We start from the raw sequence: 15,500 nt of genomic DNA, 5'->3' as shown, positions 1-15,500 counted from the left end.
AGGAATGGCGTGGCCAATCTTATGTTTATGACAAGGTATATGTCTAAGAAAAAGCAAAGAAAAGAGGTTTTACAAGGCTTAAGTTTTACAGTTAAAAAAATTAAAGTATAGCGTATATACAGAAAAGTACTCTGCCATCTTTTGTGTAGTTAAGTTTGTTCCATGAGGCAAGGCCAGCTAATGGAAGATTCTCCCAGTCTTCAATTAGATGAGCAAACCTAAAAAACTAGTGTATTAGCTACATCATTTTGAACTTGGGGATTTCACAAACTCTCAAATTGGAGCAAAAACCCTGAGGGATTTTGCTTTTGTTATAAAGATCTCACTATCTCACTATTAGCCTTATTTTAAAAAAAAAGTCTTAATTCTTGGGTCACTTTTCCAGTGTCATCAGCAAATACACATTCTTTATGTGAATTAGTTACCACAAATTGAATTATGCCTCACATCACAATCATTGGTTAGGAGTTTCCTTACCATGTAAGTTCATGAGTATTGGTGGAATACCATTGTTAACCATATGTGACTGTACATGAATCCACTTACATACATACCATATGCTGTCTCACAGTATTAATAAATTCTAGTTTTAAATTTTTAAGTTCGTGTTTCCTTGAGTTAAAAAATTGAAAAGTTATCAGTCATGCCTTCAGAGCATTACTTCTGTTGTATCACACTCTGTTGAAGGTCTTCAGTGACCCCCTGTTGCCTGCAGGAACAAGTGCACCTTCCAGGAGTCTACACTCTGTGCTCTTACTGCCTGACTGTCTCTTGCTATTCCTCTGCCCTCACCTCCCCTGCTGCAGCCGTAGATGCTAATTTATACAAAATGGAAATGTATCAGTCAACCCGAATGAACTCTCAATGAAAGACTCTTCGTTTTTCTCTCAGATGTATATACTGGGTTCAGTTACTGATAGATCTTATGCTTCCTTTCTGTCTCTTCTTATAACTGTACCTAATGTTTTCACATTTCTGACACCTTTGGAATGACTTTGTTTTCATTCAGTTCCTGTAATATTATCATATCTCAGTTCAGGTCCTTTCTTTTACATAAAGTCCTCTAAGTTGAATATGTAATTAGCTTAAAATGTTTTCATCTTTCTTAGGAGTTTAGCACACTTTTCCTGTATTGTACTGGCCAGTAATACTTACTGCCTTTTTAATGTCAGTTGTAGTTTTATGTTGCTATTGGATTATATTATTTAGTTTTTCATCTGTTTATAGCTTGTTTCCCCTCTAGAGTAGTAAAATCACTTCAGAGCAAGTAGTATGTCATATATAGTCTTTATAGATATGTATATGTGTGTATGCATATTGATACAGATGTGACTACTAATTGATTATTAATAAATGTGGATGTATTTTTTGAAACAGCTTTACAATGAATTACATATTTGCTTTGAAACCACAAAATCAAGTGAAGCTATGCTCCGGCAAAGTGTTGTTAGTCTTCAGGATCAGCTGTTTCAAAAAGAACAAGAAAACATTAAATTAAAAGAAAAGCTTCAGGAATCACAAGGAGCACCCTATCCTTTACCGCAAGACAGTGATTCAGAGCACCTGGAACAGGTGAGAGACATTTTCTAAAAATGTTACCCAAGCAATATCATATTAAATTGTCTCCTACAATTGACTAAAAAAAGTTTAATTAATATAGTGGAATACAAGATTTGGCAGATTGTTTCATATAGTGCTATTTTCTTATACTTTGTAGACATGAATATTATATATAATATAGATTCATGTAGAAATGTACATAGAAATAAGGGTATAACTGGTATAGTTATGATGAAACACTTGATTGAAATATAATAACAGCAAATGAATAGCTCATGCCCATTTTGAGACTTAAACTGAATGAGGTAGTGGAATGGAAAGAATATATAATAGGAAGTCTTATAAAGAAGTTGCCACAATGCCTGATATATGATACTTAATACCTTTTAGTCCCAATTCTGCCACTATCTTAAAGTGTGGCTTGGCAATTTTGACATCTCATTATGTTATTAAGAGTCACTTATGTTGTTTGGTATAGCTTTTTTAAAATTTTTACTGATCTACAATATTCTGTTTTATGTGATTATATCTTATCTACTTGTATGTTCACTTGTAGATGAATGTTTGGGTTATTTCCAGTTTTTGCTATTATGCATAATGCTGCAACTTACATTTTCGTGCATGATTCTTGGTACAAATATGCATACATTTAGGTGGAACATGTATCTAGGAATGGAAATCCTGGGTTTAGAGGGTGAAAATGTTACTTTCACAAAATACTTATTTTTCAAAGTTTTTCATCAGTTTTATTCCCACCAGCAGTGTATATTAAGACATCTGGCTGATTCTCATCCTCCTTAACACTTGGTATTGTCAGACTTCATAGTTTGCTTGCAACTAACTAATTCAAGTATAATTTTTTATTTTGATCTACCTGTGCATAGTAAAGCACATCTTCAAATGATTACTGGGCCAAGGGTATGCCTTCTTCTGTGAAACATCTAATTATATCTTTTAATCATTCTTCTACTGGATTCTTTTCCTATTGATTCATAAAAGCTCTTTATTTTTTTTTAAGATTTTATTTATTTATTTGACACAGAGAGAGAGATATCACAAATAGGCAGTGAGGCAGGTGGTGGTGGGGGGAGCAGGCTCCCTGCTGAGCAGAGAACCCGATGTGGGGCTCGATCCCAGGACCCTGAGGTCATGACCTGAGCCGAAGGCAGAGGCTTAACTCACTGGGCCACCCAGGCGCCCCAAAGTTCTTTCTTCTTCTTCTTCTTTTTTTTTTTAAGATTTTATTTATTTGACACAGGGATAGAGAGTACAAGTAGGCAGAGCAGCAGGCAGAGGGAGAGGGAGAAGCAGGCTCTCCACTGAGCAGGGAGCCCGATGTGGGGCTCAATCCCAGGACCCTAGGATCATGACCTGAGACAGAGGCAGCCGTTTAACCAACTAAGCCACCCCGGCGCCCCCAAAGTTCTTTATTCTTGATATTAATCTCTAGTAAGTGAAATATCTTATCTCAGTGAAATATCTTACCTCATCTAGTAAGTGAAATATCTTACCTCATCTTTTCTTTGATGAGTCTTTTGATGAACAGAAAGTCTTAATTTTAATTTAGACAAATTAATCTTTTATAGTTAGTGCTTTGGTGTTTCATGTAAGAAGTCCTTTCCTACCCCAAAGACAGAAAGATTTCACCTCTGTTTTCTTTTTTAAAGATTACATTTATTTATTTATTTAATTTATTTATCTCTCTTTCAGAAAGAGAGAGAGTGAACACAAGCAGGGAAGTGGCAGGCAGAGGGAGAAATGGGCTCCCTGCTGAGCAAGGAGCCTAATGTGGGGCTCAATCCCAGGACCCTGAGATCATGACCTCAGCAGATGCTTAACTGACTGAGCCCTCCAGGTGTCCTAACACCTCTGTTTTCTTAAGTTTTAAAGCTTTGCTTATATCATTTATATTCACGATTCATTTAGGTTGTTTTATGTATAGTATAAGGTACGGTTCCATTTTTATTTATTTACTTTTCCCCAGTACTAATCAGTTTTTCCAGCTCAACCTGTTGACATATCCTTTTTTTCCCCTTGTAGTACTGGGCTACCTTTCTCATATAGTCTTCTTCTGTATACTTACGAGTTTCTTCTTAGGCTCTGTATTCTCTGTATTCCTATACAATGTTATATTATATTAACTAGTATAGCTCTTAATAAGTCTCTGTATTTGGTAGATGTACTCTTACTTTCTTACTGTTCTTTAAAGTGTCTTGGTTCCCTGCTGAGCATTTAGTACTTACATATAACTTTAAGGTTAATCTATAAAGATTCGTGAAAAAAACACTTGAAATTTTTCATGAACAGTCTTATTGAAATATAACATACAAATAATAAAGTTTACAAACCATAAATGTGTAACTCTGTGACATTTCACAAAGTGAACACATCCCTGTAAATACCACTCAGATCAAGATATACACTATTACCAGTTTCTAATAAACCTCTTTGAGGTTCATTGCAAGCTACTTCCATAAAGGTAACCACCATTTGACTTTGCTTATTTTTGAACCTGACAGTGTTTCACCTTTAAACACCATGTGTGCTATGGGTTTCTTGGTAAATATCCTTTATCACATTAAAGGTAAAATATCCTTTATTCCCATCTCTTCATAGTTTGATAATGAAAGTTTTTTCATTAAGAGGTATTAAGTGTATACAATGTATCTTTAAGATGATAGTAAGGCAATTCTAAGATTTTACAGGGAATGGTCAGAGGCCAGTGACCTAGAAGAGCAAAATCAAATTTCATTAAAAAATTCGAGGACTTACACTACCTGATTTTCAGACATATTTATGAAGCTAAAAAAAAATTGAGATAGTGTGCTGTTGGCATAATGATTGACAAAATAATCAGTAGAACAGAATAGAGTCCAGAAAAATATCTACTCATGTATGTCACTTTATAGTAACTCTTGAAATGATAGGGTAAGTCACTTTATTCTTTTTCAAGAATGTTCTGTGTATTGATAATGACATCTATCAAGCCAAAAAATCTTAACACGGAACCCATTGTAAGTCAGGGACAATTTGTATGTGTTACTGCTATTCACTTCTAATATACCTTTATTGTGGTCAGAGATAGTACTCTCTATGACTACTGTATTTGGAATTTATTGAGACTTGTGTTATCAGCATATGGTTTATGTGTATTTGCAGATAATTTGTATTCTGCAGCTTTTTGTTGGAGTGTTAAATATCAATATTAATTATTCATTGTGTTTGGTAGTGTTTGGATCTTCTGTCTTTAATGATTTTTGTATTTAATATTTTTATCAGGTTTTCTGTCAGTTGCCGAGAGAGAATGTCCCTCTGATAGGTCTTTCTGATTAAATGAACCTTTTGTCATTTTAAATTGTTAGTTTTAATTATAGTAATATTTTGTCAGCTTGAAACCCAATTTTACATTACTGGAGCCTATCTAACTCTTTGATGGTTACATTTTACATGGTATACCTTTTCCCATCCTATTAATTTCCACCTATAGGTATCCTTATGTTAAAGTGTACATAGTTGGGTCCTATAATTTTTGTTCATTCTGACAATTTCTTCCTTTTCACTGCAGTGTTAATCCATTTAGAATTAATATAATAACATGGTTGAGTGTGCTGTTTTATCATTTTATATTAAAAAAATTATCCTGTTTTTTTTTCCTCTGTCCCTCTTTTCTTTCTTTCTTTTGGATTGGCTGCTTATATATTTTTAAGAGCAATTTAAAACTTTCATTTTTCTGTCTTCTAGACTCAGCTGTTTCTGATGATAAGTCAGAGAGAATTTGTTTCATTATTTACTTAAATGTGATGTACCACTTTTGTCTAGCTTGTTTTTAAAAATATCTTAACTTGAGTTTTAAACATTTTAACTATGATGTTTCCAAGTATGATTTTCATTGTAATCAGCCTTCTTGCTGTTTTGCTGGGTTTCTTGATTTTTGTTTAAAAAATTAAAAAATGTGTATGTATTTATTTATTAGACCAAATTAGGGGGAAGTGTTGCATGATTTCCTCAGTTATTTTTCTGAATCATCTTTTCTGCATTTGAGATTCCTGTTTCACTTGTGTTAGACTTTTTAGTGTGTCCCCTAGATCAGCAAGTCTCTCTTCATTTTTAAAAATCTTTTAATGTCTATGTATCTTCAGATTAGCTAACTTCTGTTAATTTACGTTCAATTAACTAACATTTCTGTTATCCCCAGTTTGCTTTTTAAGTCTTTTCTGTGAATTATTCTTTAAATATTATATGCTTCAGTATTAGAATTTTTATTTGTTTCATTTTTGTATTAGGTATATATCTGTAGGGTTTTCCTAATTTTTCATATCCTACAAACATATTTTTCTTTAGGTCCTTATTATAATAGTTAAAACAGATCCTTTAAAATCATTATATTTTAGTTCTATATTTTGGAACCGCTTGGGTTTGTTGACTAGCAAAGGAAACAGTTAACAAAACCAAAAGACAACTGACAGCATGGGAGAAGATATTTGCAAACGACATATCAGATAAAGGGCTAGTATCCAAAATCTATAAGGAACTTAGCAAACTCAACACCCAAAGAACAAACAATCCAATCAAGAAATGGGCAGAGGACATGAACAGACATTTCTGCAAAGAAGACATCCAGATGGCCAACAGACACATGAAAAAGTGGTTTTCCTTTGCTTTTAAATATGGGTCATATACTGATGTTTTCTCTGTGTCTAATAATTTAGCATTGTGTAGTGTGTATTGTGAGTGGTATGTTTAGATACTCTGGTTTCTGCTGTACTACTTATGTAAGTGTTGACTTTTTTTGTTTTGTTTTTAATCAGAATGTAACTAGGTTAGACTTAAACTCTAAGCCCTGTTTTCCTTCAAAGAGGTACAATTAAATTGCTCTTATGTTCTTTTAACCTTATCTGGGTTGTTTAGAGGTCTTTCTTAGTACATGAAGAGTTGAGCAAACAGCCATAGTTTTGGTTCTCTCTTTTCTAGAATTTCCTCTTTCTGGCTGCAGTGACAGGTCTGAACTTTGTTCTCTGTACATTTCTACTGGAATTTTAGCCTTCGCGCATAGTATTAGTTGTGATCTTCCTTCAGGTCAAAATTCATAAAAAGAGGAAGGTCACTCAGTGTTGTTCTGTTTTCCAAGTATTAATTCTCGTCCAGATTCTTCCTGTGTTTGATTATTCTCTGTTAACTTCAGGTAGTTATTTTTATATTTTTCTCAAGAGTTTAAATAGTTGTAGGCAGGAGACTTAATCTAATGGAATCAGTTCAGCCATTATTAAGTGGAACTCCTGCGCAGTCTTTGGACTTTATAGAGTGAGTTTTAATTTACTTGTAATCACTTCATGCAATGCAAGGAACTTAATACATTCTCCCATATTTTTTCACTTGTTTTTCCTATCTTTGTCTTATATTTTGATGTTACATGCATTTTTACCCTCTAAGACATTATCATTACAGTCATTAAAGAATCGGTATTCATATAGAATTTTTATTCACCTGAGCATTCTTCCTTCTTCTCTGCAATTCTGTGTTTCCCTTCTGTAGTAAGCACTCCTCCAGTGTGGGTAGATCTGAGAGAGCTCTGGGGAGAGGAGTGAGAGGTAACCTCAGAGGAGTAAGAGGAGAGGTGGGCTCACGTCTCCTAGGGCCTTGTTAGGCCACCATAAGGAAACCAACTTTACACTGAGTGAGATGGAAATCCATTGGTGTGTTTTGAATAGAAATGCAACATGGAACCTATTGGAGTGTTTCAATCAAAAGATTGATAATATCTAGCTTCAGTTTTAAAAGGCTCACCCTGGCTGCAGTACAGAAAGGAGACTACAGAAGGCAAGGATGGGAACTGGGAAACAAATTCAAGAGGAAATTGTAAGGGTAAAGATGAAACTCAGGGAGAACTTAGATTAGGTAGTGAGACATACTTTGATTTTGAAAATAATTCAAAAATAGAATCCACAAGATTTGAAGATGGCATAGATGTGAATTTTAGGAAGAAAGGAGAAATTAAAAATGAATCCAGGATTTCCAGGCCTTACAAGTAGACAAATAGATTTACCATATTCCGAGGCAAGAAACATTCTAGCATTTCTCATAACAGGAATGAGGACACTGAAGTTATACAGAGAGAAGTGGAAGCTCTGAATCAGGGTATTAGTAATAGGAATGGAGAACAATGGGTGACTCGGGATTTCCACCAATTAGTAACATAATCTTTATAACCCTTCTTTAGAATTTAGTCTGATAGGCTCATCTTTTTTTTTAAGATTTTATTTATTTTATAGAGAGAGTGCTTGGGGGTGGGGTCGGGGGTGAGGCAGAGGGAAAGAGAGAGAACCTCAAGCAGACTCAGCACTAGGTCTTCCAACCCTGTGATCATGACCTGAGCTGAAATCAAGAGTCAGACATTTAGCCTGCTGAGCCACCCAGGCATCCCTAGAGTGATCTTTTCATTCATCCAGTCTTCCTTTCATCCATTCATTATTCATTCATGTATTATTCCGTGATATAATCAATATTTATTAAAATCCTTCTCTATTCCAGGTGCCAGGTTTAAAGTGAAAGAATACAAAGATGCATGAGACAGTCTGCTTTTATGAATTTTATAGATGGCTATGCAGACAAGAAAATAATTATTATAAACTGGGCTATAAGGGAAGTATGAGCATAATATGAACTTTGTGGAAAAAAGCTTTATGGGGAGCCTTGTATAGAGAGGAAGAGGAAGAGCTATTTCACAGAGAAAGTAGACTACATGTCAGTTTGAAAATTATTTAGGAATTTCTACCTTGGTGGAAGTGAATTATCATAGGCCTTGAGGTGAGAGTGTGTGCTATGTCCTGGATACTAAGAATAGCCTAGGTAAGTGCTTCTCAGATTTTAATATACATCCAAGTCACTTGGTATAAGGGGTTGTTAAAATAGACTCTGATTCAGTAGGTCTAGACTGAGGTATAAGATTCTACATTTATTTCACATTCCCAGATGCTGCTGTGATAGCTGTCCAGGGATCACCCTTTGATTACTAAGAGACTAAGTGGGCAAGTTGAGGGGAAATGTTAGGAATATTTTATTCTTCCATTTTTCCTATCCTATTTATCTTTTTCAAATGCTTTTATAGTGGTACTTTTTTGTACATAACTTTTGAGGGTTACATTTAGAGTAATAGATAACCTAAATTCTAGATACCTTGCACAAATTGCTTAATTTCTTAATTACCTAATTAAAATTACTTAATTTCTCTAAGCCTCGGTTTTATCATTTGTGAAATGGGTATTATAATAGTACCTACCTCATAGGAGTTTTATGAAGATTATATGGGGCAATGCTGGTGGGCATTTGGAGTAATAATTAGGTTATTATTAGTTAGGTCTTAATATCATTGTATAGAAAAAAACCACTTTTGATGTCATGTTAGTAAATTTGAAATTTTTTTCCTATATTGGTGGTGATTTATCTTATCTTCTCCCTGAGATCGCTTATAATCAGAATTATCAGTGAGCCAACTGACAGTGTTTGCCATAGAAAAGGGCAAAGCTAATTGGTTCATATGGGATTGGAACCTGTGACCTTTGATTTCTTAGCACCTTGCTCTTAACTAGCTGAATTCTGAATGACTGCCTGTTCTTATCTCACAGTGCTTGTTTATCTTTTTCATGCCGAAGTACTTTTTCTTGCCTTGGAGAAATATCTTGCAGTAGAGGACAACAGAGGAACCTAAGCCTCACATTTATTCTATTTACCTGTGAATGAGAGTCACTTCCTGTGGTTAACAGCAGACCACAAGGCTGGAGTTGTGATTTTAACCATAGGCTTGTTCATTTTTATTTTGTTTCACTGATAGTCTATTCCTTCCTTTCCTAAGTGGCAGAAAATTGTTTTTCTGCATGTTGTTTTCTCTTATGTTCTTCTTTTTTTCAAAAATTTTTATCACTAAATATTTGACATCCACCAAAAAAAAAAAAAAAATGTGTCTGTGTACCCACCAGAAGCTATCAACAGATACTCTTGATGCTACCTATGTGCTCTCCTTCGATCCCATTTCACTTATTTTCCCTAAAGATAATGACTTTCTTAGATATTAATTTTTATTTTATGATCTTAATTTTTTAAATTAATTCCTCCATATTAAAACTGTTTTCTAAAATAATATATCATTTGGAATTGCCTTTATTTAAACCTTAAAAATATCAACCTCTGTGACGCCTGAGTGACTCATTTGGTTAAGCGTCCAACTCTTGATTTTGGCTCAGGTTATGCTCTCAGGGTCCCGAGATTGAACATGTTGTCAGGCTCTGTGCTGAGCATGGACTCTGCTTAGGATTCTCACTCTCACCCTCCCTCTGCCCCTCCCCCAGCCCTCCTTCCCTGCAACCACTCACATGGGCTTGCTGTCTCTAGAAAGAAAAAAATCATCCTCTTTGTATATTATTCTCCACAATTAGGTTTTTTTCTTTAAAATTTATTTTTGTAAGATAACTCACTGCTGTTGAGTGTAGCTGTACTTTGTTTACCCTTATATGGAACAGTCTATTTAATGAATAGGCTACAATTTATTTATCAACTCTTTTTGTCAATGAACTTTTCTTTTTTTGTTTTTATATTTTAGCTCTAGGAATTTTTATACACTTCTTCAATGAACTTTGTAGTACATGCGTCCATACCCCATATGCAAGATTTTTTTCTAGGATATATTGCTAAGGATGAAATAGCCTGTTGTCGGTATACAAATGTTCAGGATTACAAGAAAATGCCAAATTGCTTGCCAAAGTGGCTGTCTCAAATGATAGACTTCTTTTTACATTCTTAAAAGGGATAAAGTAGTATCTCATTCTAGTTTCAGTTTGTATTTCTTTAGTTTTTAATGAGCTTGAGCATCTTACGTTTATGTTACATGATATACCCGTTTGTGTCTTTTGCTCCTCTTTCTATTAGAATGCTTGTTGTTTTGTTGAAGTTCCTTGTTTTAGATACTAATCTTTTGTTGGCTGTATTATTATTGACCATAGTGTGAGCTTCTGTATTACATAAACCCCAAATCTCTGAGGTTTAAAATAATTTATTTCTTATTTACGTTACAATCCAGCGTGGGTATTACTTGTATATTCAGCTCCTAAAAAGTGATTTAGAGATCTAGGCTCCTTTCATCTCTTGGATCCATTAACTTTCAACATGGCTATCAAAGTTGTCCTGGAATCATGTCTACTCCAGCCAACAAGAAGGGAAAAAGGGCCTAGAGAATCATATTTAGGAAGTATTTATGAATAAGGCTTCAAAGTGATACATACTACTTCTACCAGCATTGTTTGGTGAAGAGTTGCAAAGAAGATTGGGAAATATGAACCCCCAAATATTGACAAGTATGTGTCCATTTCCAAAAAGAGGAAGTGGAGTTTAGAGATCAGTGAACAGTCTCAGCTTTCAATTATAATTGTTGCAAATATCTTCTTGCTTGCGGCTTGTCTTTTCACATATTCTGTAGTGTCTTTTGAAAAATAGTTATTAATTTTAATATAGTTGAATTTCTCATCATTTTCTCTTAAACTTTGCACTTATTGTTTCTTTTTTTGTGTGTGATTATTGTTTCTTGTTTAAGAAATCCTATCTTATCCTGAACTCAAAAGATATTTTCCTATATGTTTGTCTAAAGTGTTATAGTTCTGACTTCTACATATAAGTCTCTATGTGGAATTGATTTTTGTTTATTGTAAAGAATATTCAATTTAGTTTAGTTTTTTTTTTTTTTAATCTGGGTATCTTCTTGCTTCAGCACTATTTTTTGTGCTAATAATCACTCCTTTTCTCAATGATCTGTATTGCTTCCTCTTTTTTTTCCCCCCTTTTAGAGAGGGGATTGGATGGGTAGGGGGAGAGGGACAAAGAGAATCTTAAGCAGGCTCCATGCCCAGTGCAGAGCCCAATGCAGGGTCAGTATCACAACCCTGGTATCATGACCTGAGCTGAAATCAAGAATCGGACACCTGACTGACTGAGCCACACAGGACCCCCTCCTCTGACATTTTTTATTTCATGGATATAAGGGTTCATATTTAAGTAGGTCTAATTTAGGCTCTGTATTCTGTTGTGATCTCTGAAATAACAACACTGTATTTCTTACTATAGCTTTATGATGAGTTTTGTTATCTGATATGCTAGATCTCTTCAGTTTATTGTTCTTCAACTGTGCTTTGAATATTCTTGATCCTTTGCTCCTCAGTGTAATGTCGTAATCAGCTATCATGTTCCCTAAAAAACCTTATGATGATTAGTTTGAGAAGAAATGACATTTTTAGCATTTTATATCTTTTTACCCCTAAATATGCTATATATATACTTCGGTTGAGGTCTTCTTTAATGCATTTTTAAAATGTTTTGTAGTTTTATTCATAGAGGTCTTATATCTCTTTATTAGATATATGATAGCTACTGTCTCTTATTAGATTCTGAGTAGCTTACATTTTTGTTGCTTACATTTTGTTGCTATTTTAGCTACTTTTTGTTAGATTTTTCTCTTGTGTATAGCAATGCAATTGATTTTTATGTTTATCTTATATCCAGCCACCTGTTAATACCCTGTTAATAACGGTATTAATTCTAATATGTTTTATAGATTCCTCTGGGTTTTCTGTGTAGATAGTCTCCCAGTTTTATTTTTTCCTTAAAAATCCCAATTTTTCCCCAAATTTTTATTTAAATTTTAGTTCTTAATCAAGTAATGGGCAGAAGACATGAACAGACATTTCTCTAAAGAAGATATACAAATGGCCAACAGGCACATGAAAAAATGCTCAGCATCACTCATCATCAGGGAAATACAAATCAAAACCACAATGAGATATTACCTCACCCCAGTCAGAATGGCTAAAATTAACAAGTCAGGAAACAAGAAATGTTGATGAGGATGTGGAGAAAGGGGAACCCTCTTATACTGTGGGTAGGAATACAAACGGGTGCAGTCACTCTGGGACACAGTATGGAGGTTCCTCAAAAAGTTACAAATACAAATGGAAATATAGTTTCCAGCAATTGCACTACTACGCATTTACCCCAAAGGTACAAATGTAGTGATCTGAAGGGGCGCCTACATCCCAATGCTTATAGCAGCAACTCAACAATAGGCAAACTATGGAAAGAGCTTAGATGCCCATTAACAGATGAATAGATAAAGAAGATGTGGTATGTATGTATGTATATATATGTACACACACATGCATACAGTGGAATACTACTCAGCCATCAAAAAATGAAATCTTGCCCTTTGCAATGATGTGGATGGAACTAGAGGATATTATGCTAAACAAAATAAGTCAATCAGAGAAAGACAGTCATTGCGTGATCTCATATGTGGAATTTAAGAAACAGAACAGAGGATCATAGGGGAAGACAGGGAAAAATAAAACAAGATGAAATCAGAGAGGGAGATAAACCATAGGAGACTCTTAATTATAGGAAACAAACTGAAGGTTGCTGGAGGGGAGGGGTGTGGGGAATGGGGTAAGTGGGTGCTGGACATTAAGGAGGGTATGTGATATAATAAGCACTGGGTATTGTATAAGACTAATTAATCACTGAACTCTACATCTGAAACTGTTAATACATTATATGTTATTTAATTAAATTTAAATTAAAATCAAATGAACTAGTAAACTAAAAAAAATAAGTTCTTGTTAATTAACATATAGTGTAACATTGGTTTCAGGAGTAGAATTTAGTGATTCATCACTTATATATGACACCTAGCACTCATCATAATAAGTACCTCCTTAATCCTATCCACCACTCACCTCCCTCCACCAACCCTAAGTTTGTTCTCAATCATTAAGAGTCTCTTACGTTTTGCTTCCCTTCCCCCCACCCCATGTTCACCTGTTTTGTTTCCTAAATTCCACATATGAATGAAATCATGTGGTATTTGTTTTTCTCTTACTGACTCATTTAGCTTAGCATAATACAGTCTAGTTCCATCCAGGTCATTGTAAAGGGCAGGATTTCATTCTTTTTAATATTTGATGACTGAGTAATATTCTTGTATGTGGGTACTACATCTTCTTTATCCATTTATCAGTTGATGGATACTTGGGCTCTTTCCTTAGTTTGGCTCTTACTGATAATACTGCTATAAACACTGGGGTGTGTGTACCCCTTCAAATATGTATATTTATCTTCTTTAGTAAATACCCAGTAGGCAATTACAGGCTCATAGGGTAGTTCTATTTTTATCTTTTTGAGGAACCTCCATACTTCTTTCCAGGGTGGCTGCACCAGTTTGCATTCCGACCAACAGTGTCAGAGGGATCCCCTTTCTCCTCATCCTCAACACAGGAAACAAAAATCCCAATACGTTATACCAGTGTTAATACATTTTACCATAGAAAAGTTCAATAGAAGTGGTAATAATGAGTGTCCTTGTCTTGTTCTTAATTTCAAAGGGAGTATTTTACCTTGGATAAGGAAGTTGGCTATAAGTTTCTTATAGATACCCTTTTATCAGTTTAAGGAGCCTGATGAATATCATACAGAAATGGTGATATATTTTATCAAATGTTTTAATCTTTTGATGCCTGAGGTATTTCTAATTCTTTATAAACTAATTTATTCATTTTATTGATACTTTGTTTTTTGAATCTCTATTTATGAAGGAAACTGTCTGTTACATAATTTTTATACTATCTGTATCTGGTTTTGCTAATAAGTAACATGAGTTACTGAACTAAAGAGAGAATCAGAAAATTGGACTATAACGCTGCTCAGGATGGAGTGCAGAGACACAGCATAATGGGAAACATGAAAGAGTTAAGTGGGTATGGAAGAGAGAATGAGAAGTTCAAACCATGTCTAATTGTAAAAGGTGACGTAGAGAATAGAGACATGGCAATAAACTCCAGCTATATGATAGATTTTTTTTCAAGCCTTCCTAGGCAGTTTGATTATAAATCTGCAAGCTTTTTATTGGTTCATTTTGGGGGTTTCTGTCTTTTCTTTTTAAAAATAATTCATAACTAACATGAGAGTATGATGATTTCATAAAAATTGATACAGGATTTAGGGCTCTTATGGTGACCCACAGAAATCAGAATAAAAGACATAATGAGGTTAGTTCCAGTGACTTTAAGGCAGGTAGTGGTGGCTTGAATATGGGGGGTAGAGAGGTCTCTGCCAATGGTTTCTTCTAGACATCTGTAGATTGATGTGAGGGGATATAAGGAAACTAGATCTTAGCCCCAGTGCTTGGCCTCGCCTTCAGTCCAAATGATGGTGGAAGAAGACCTGAGGAGGAGGCCTGATACTAGCCCCCAAGTGCGCTTACACTCTTGAGCCTTACATGTGGCTGTGTGTATGTGTGTGTGTGTATATAAGCATATAAAAAGAAAGTGAAGAATATATGTTCTGTCTTTGGAAACATACAGTATATAAATTTATAAACTGCTTGTACAATTACCATTTCATTATAACAGGATTAAATGTTTAAAAACGTTTTTGACTCCCTAATAGTCTAACATAGGAATTGTACCTTTTTGTTGTTGTTGGTAGTGAGGTTTTGTTTTTGTTTTTTGTTTTTTTATCCTTCAAATGTTTATTTTAGACTCTGTGGTATTAGACACAATGGGTATGAAGTTATACAAGGTATAGTCCTTGTCCTTGGAGGCTTAAGGTTAATAAATACCATCATTACCATGACTAGACTCGATACACAGACTCCTGTGTATCACCAGACTACATAGTCTGGTGATACACAGGAGGCCATTAGATATATTTATTTACTTAGTGGGTTATTTATTTTTGGTTAACGTTTTTTTTTTTTTTTAAGTTTTTTTTTTTTTTTTTTTTTTTGACAGACAGAGATCACAAGTAGGCAGAGAGGGAGGCAGAGAGAGAGAGGAGGAAGCAGGCTCCCTGCTGAGCAGAGACCCCCCCCCACCCCCATGCAGGGCTTGATCCCAGGACCCTGGGATCAT

The 15,500-nt window shown here is 34.7% G+C and overlaps 1 protein-coding gene across 8 annotated transcripts in view; it reads left to right on the top strand.

Moving 5' to 3' along the window:
* CNTLN (centlein) overlaps positions 1-15,500 on the top strand; it is a 299,263-nt gene that overhangs the window by 141,265 nt on the left and 142,498 nt on the right. For all 8 annotated transcript variants that reach the window (XM_046023817.1, XM_046023821.1, XM_046023820.1 and 5 more), the window contains exon 8: positions 1,378-1,572. In XM_046023817.1, the coding sequence (XP_045879773.1) occupies positions 1,378-1,572 (195 nt within the window). The remainder of the gene's footprint in view (positions 1-1,377; positions 1,573-15,500) is intronic.

Source organism: Meles meles, chromosome 11, assembly GCF_922984935.1.
Source record: "Meles meles chromosome 11, mMelMel3.1 paternal haplotype, whole genome shotgun sequence".
Classification (NCBI taxonomy): Eukaryota; Metazoa; Chordata; class Mammalia; order Carnivora; family Mustelidae; genus Meles; species Meles meles.
Note: the sequence above shows the minus strand (reverse complement) of the source record. Positions and strands in the feature narration are given on the sequence as shown.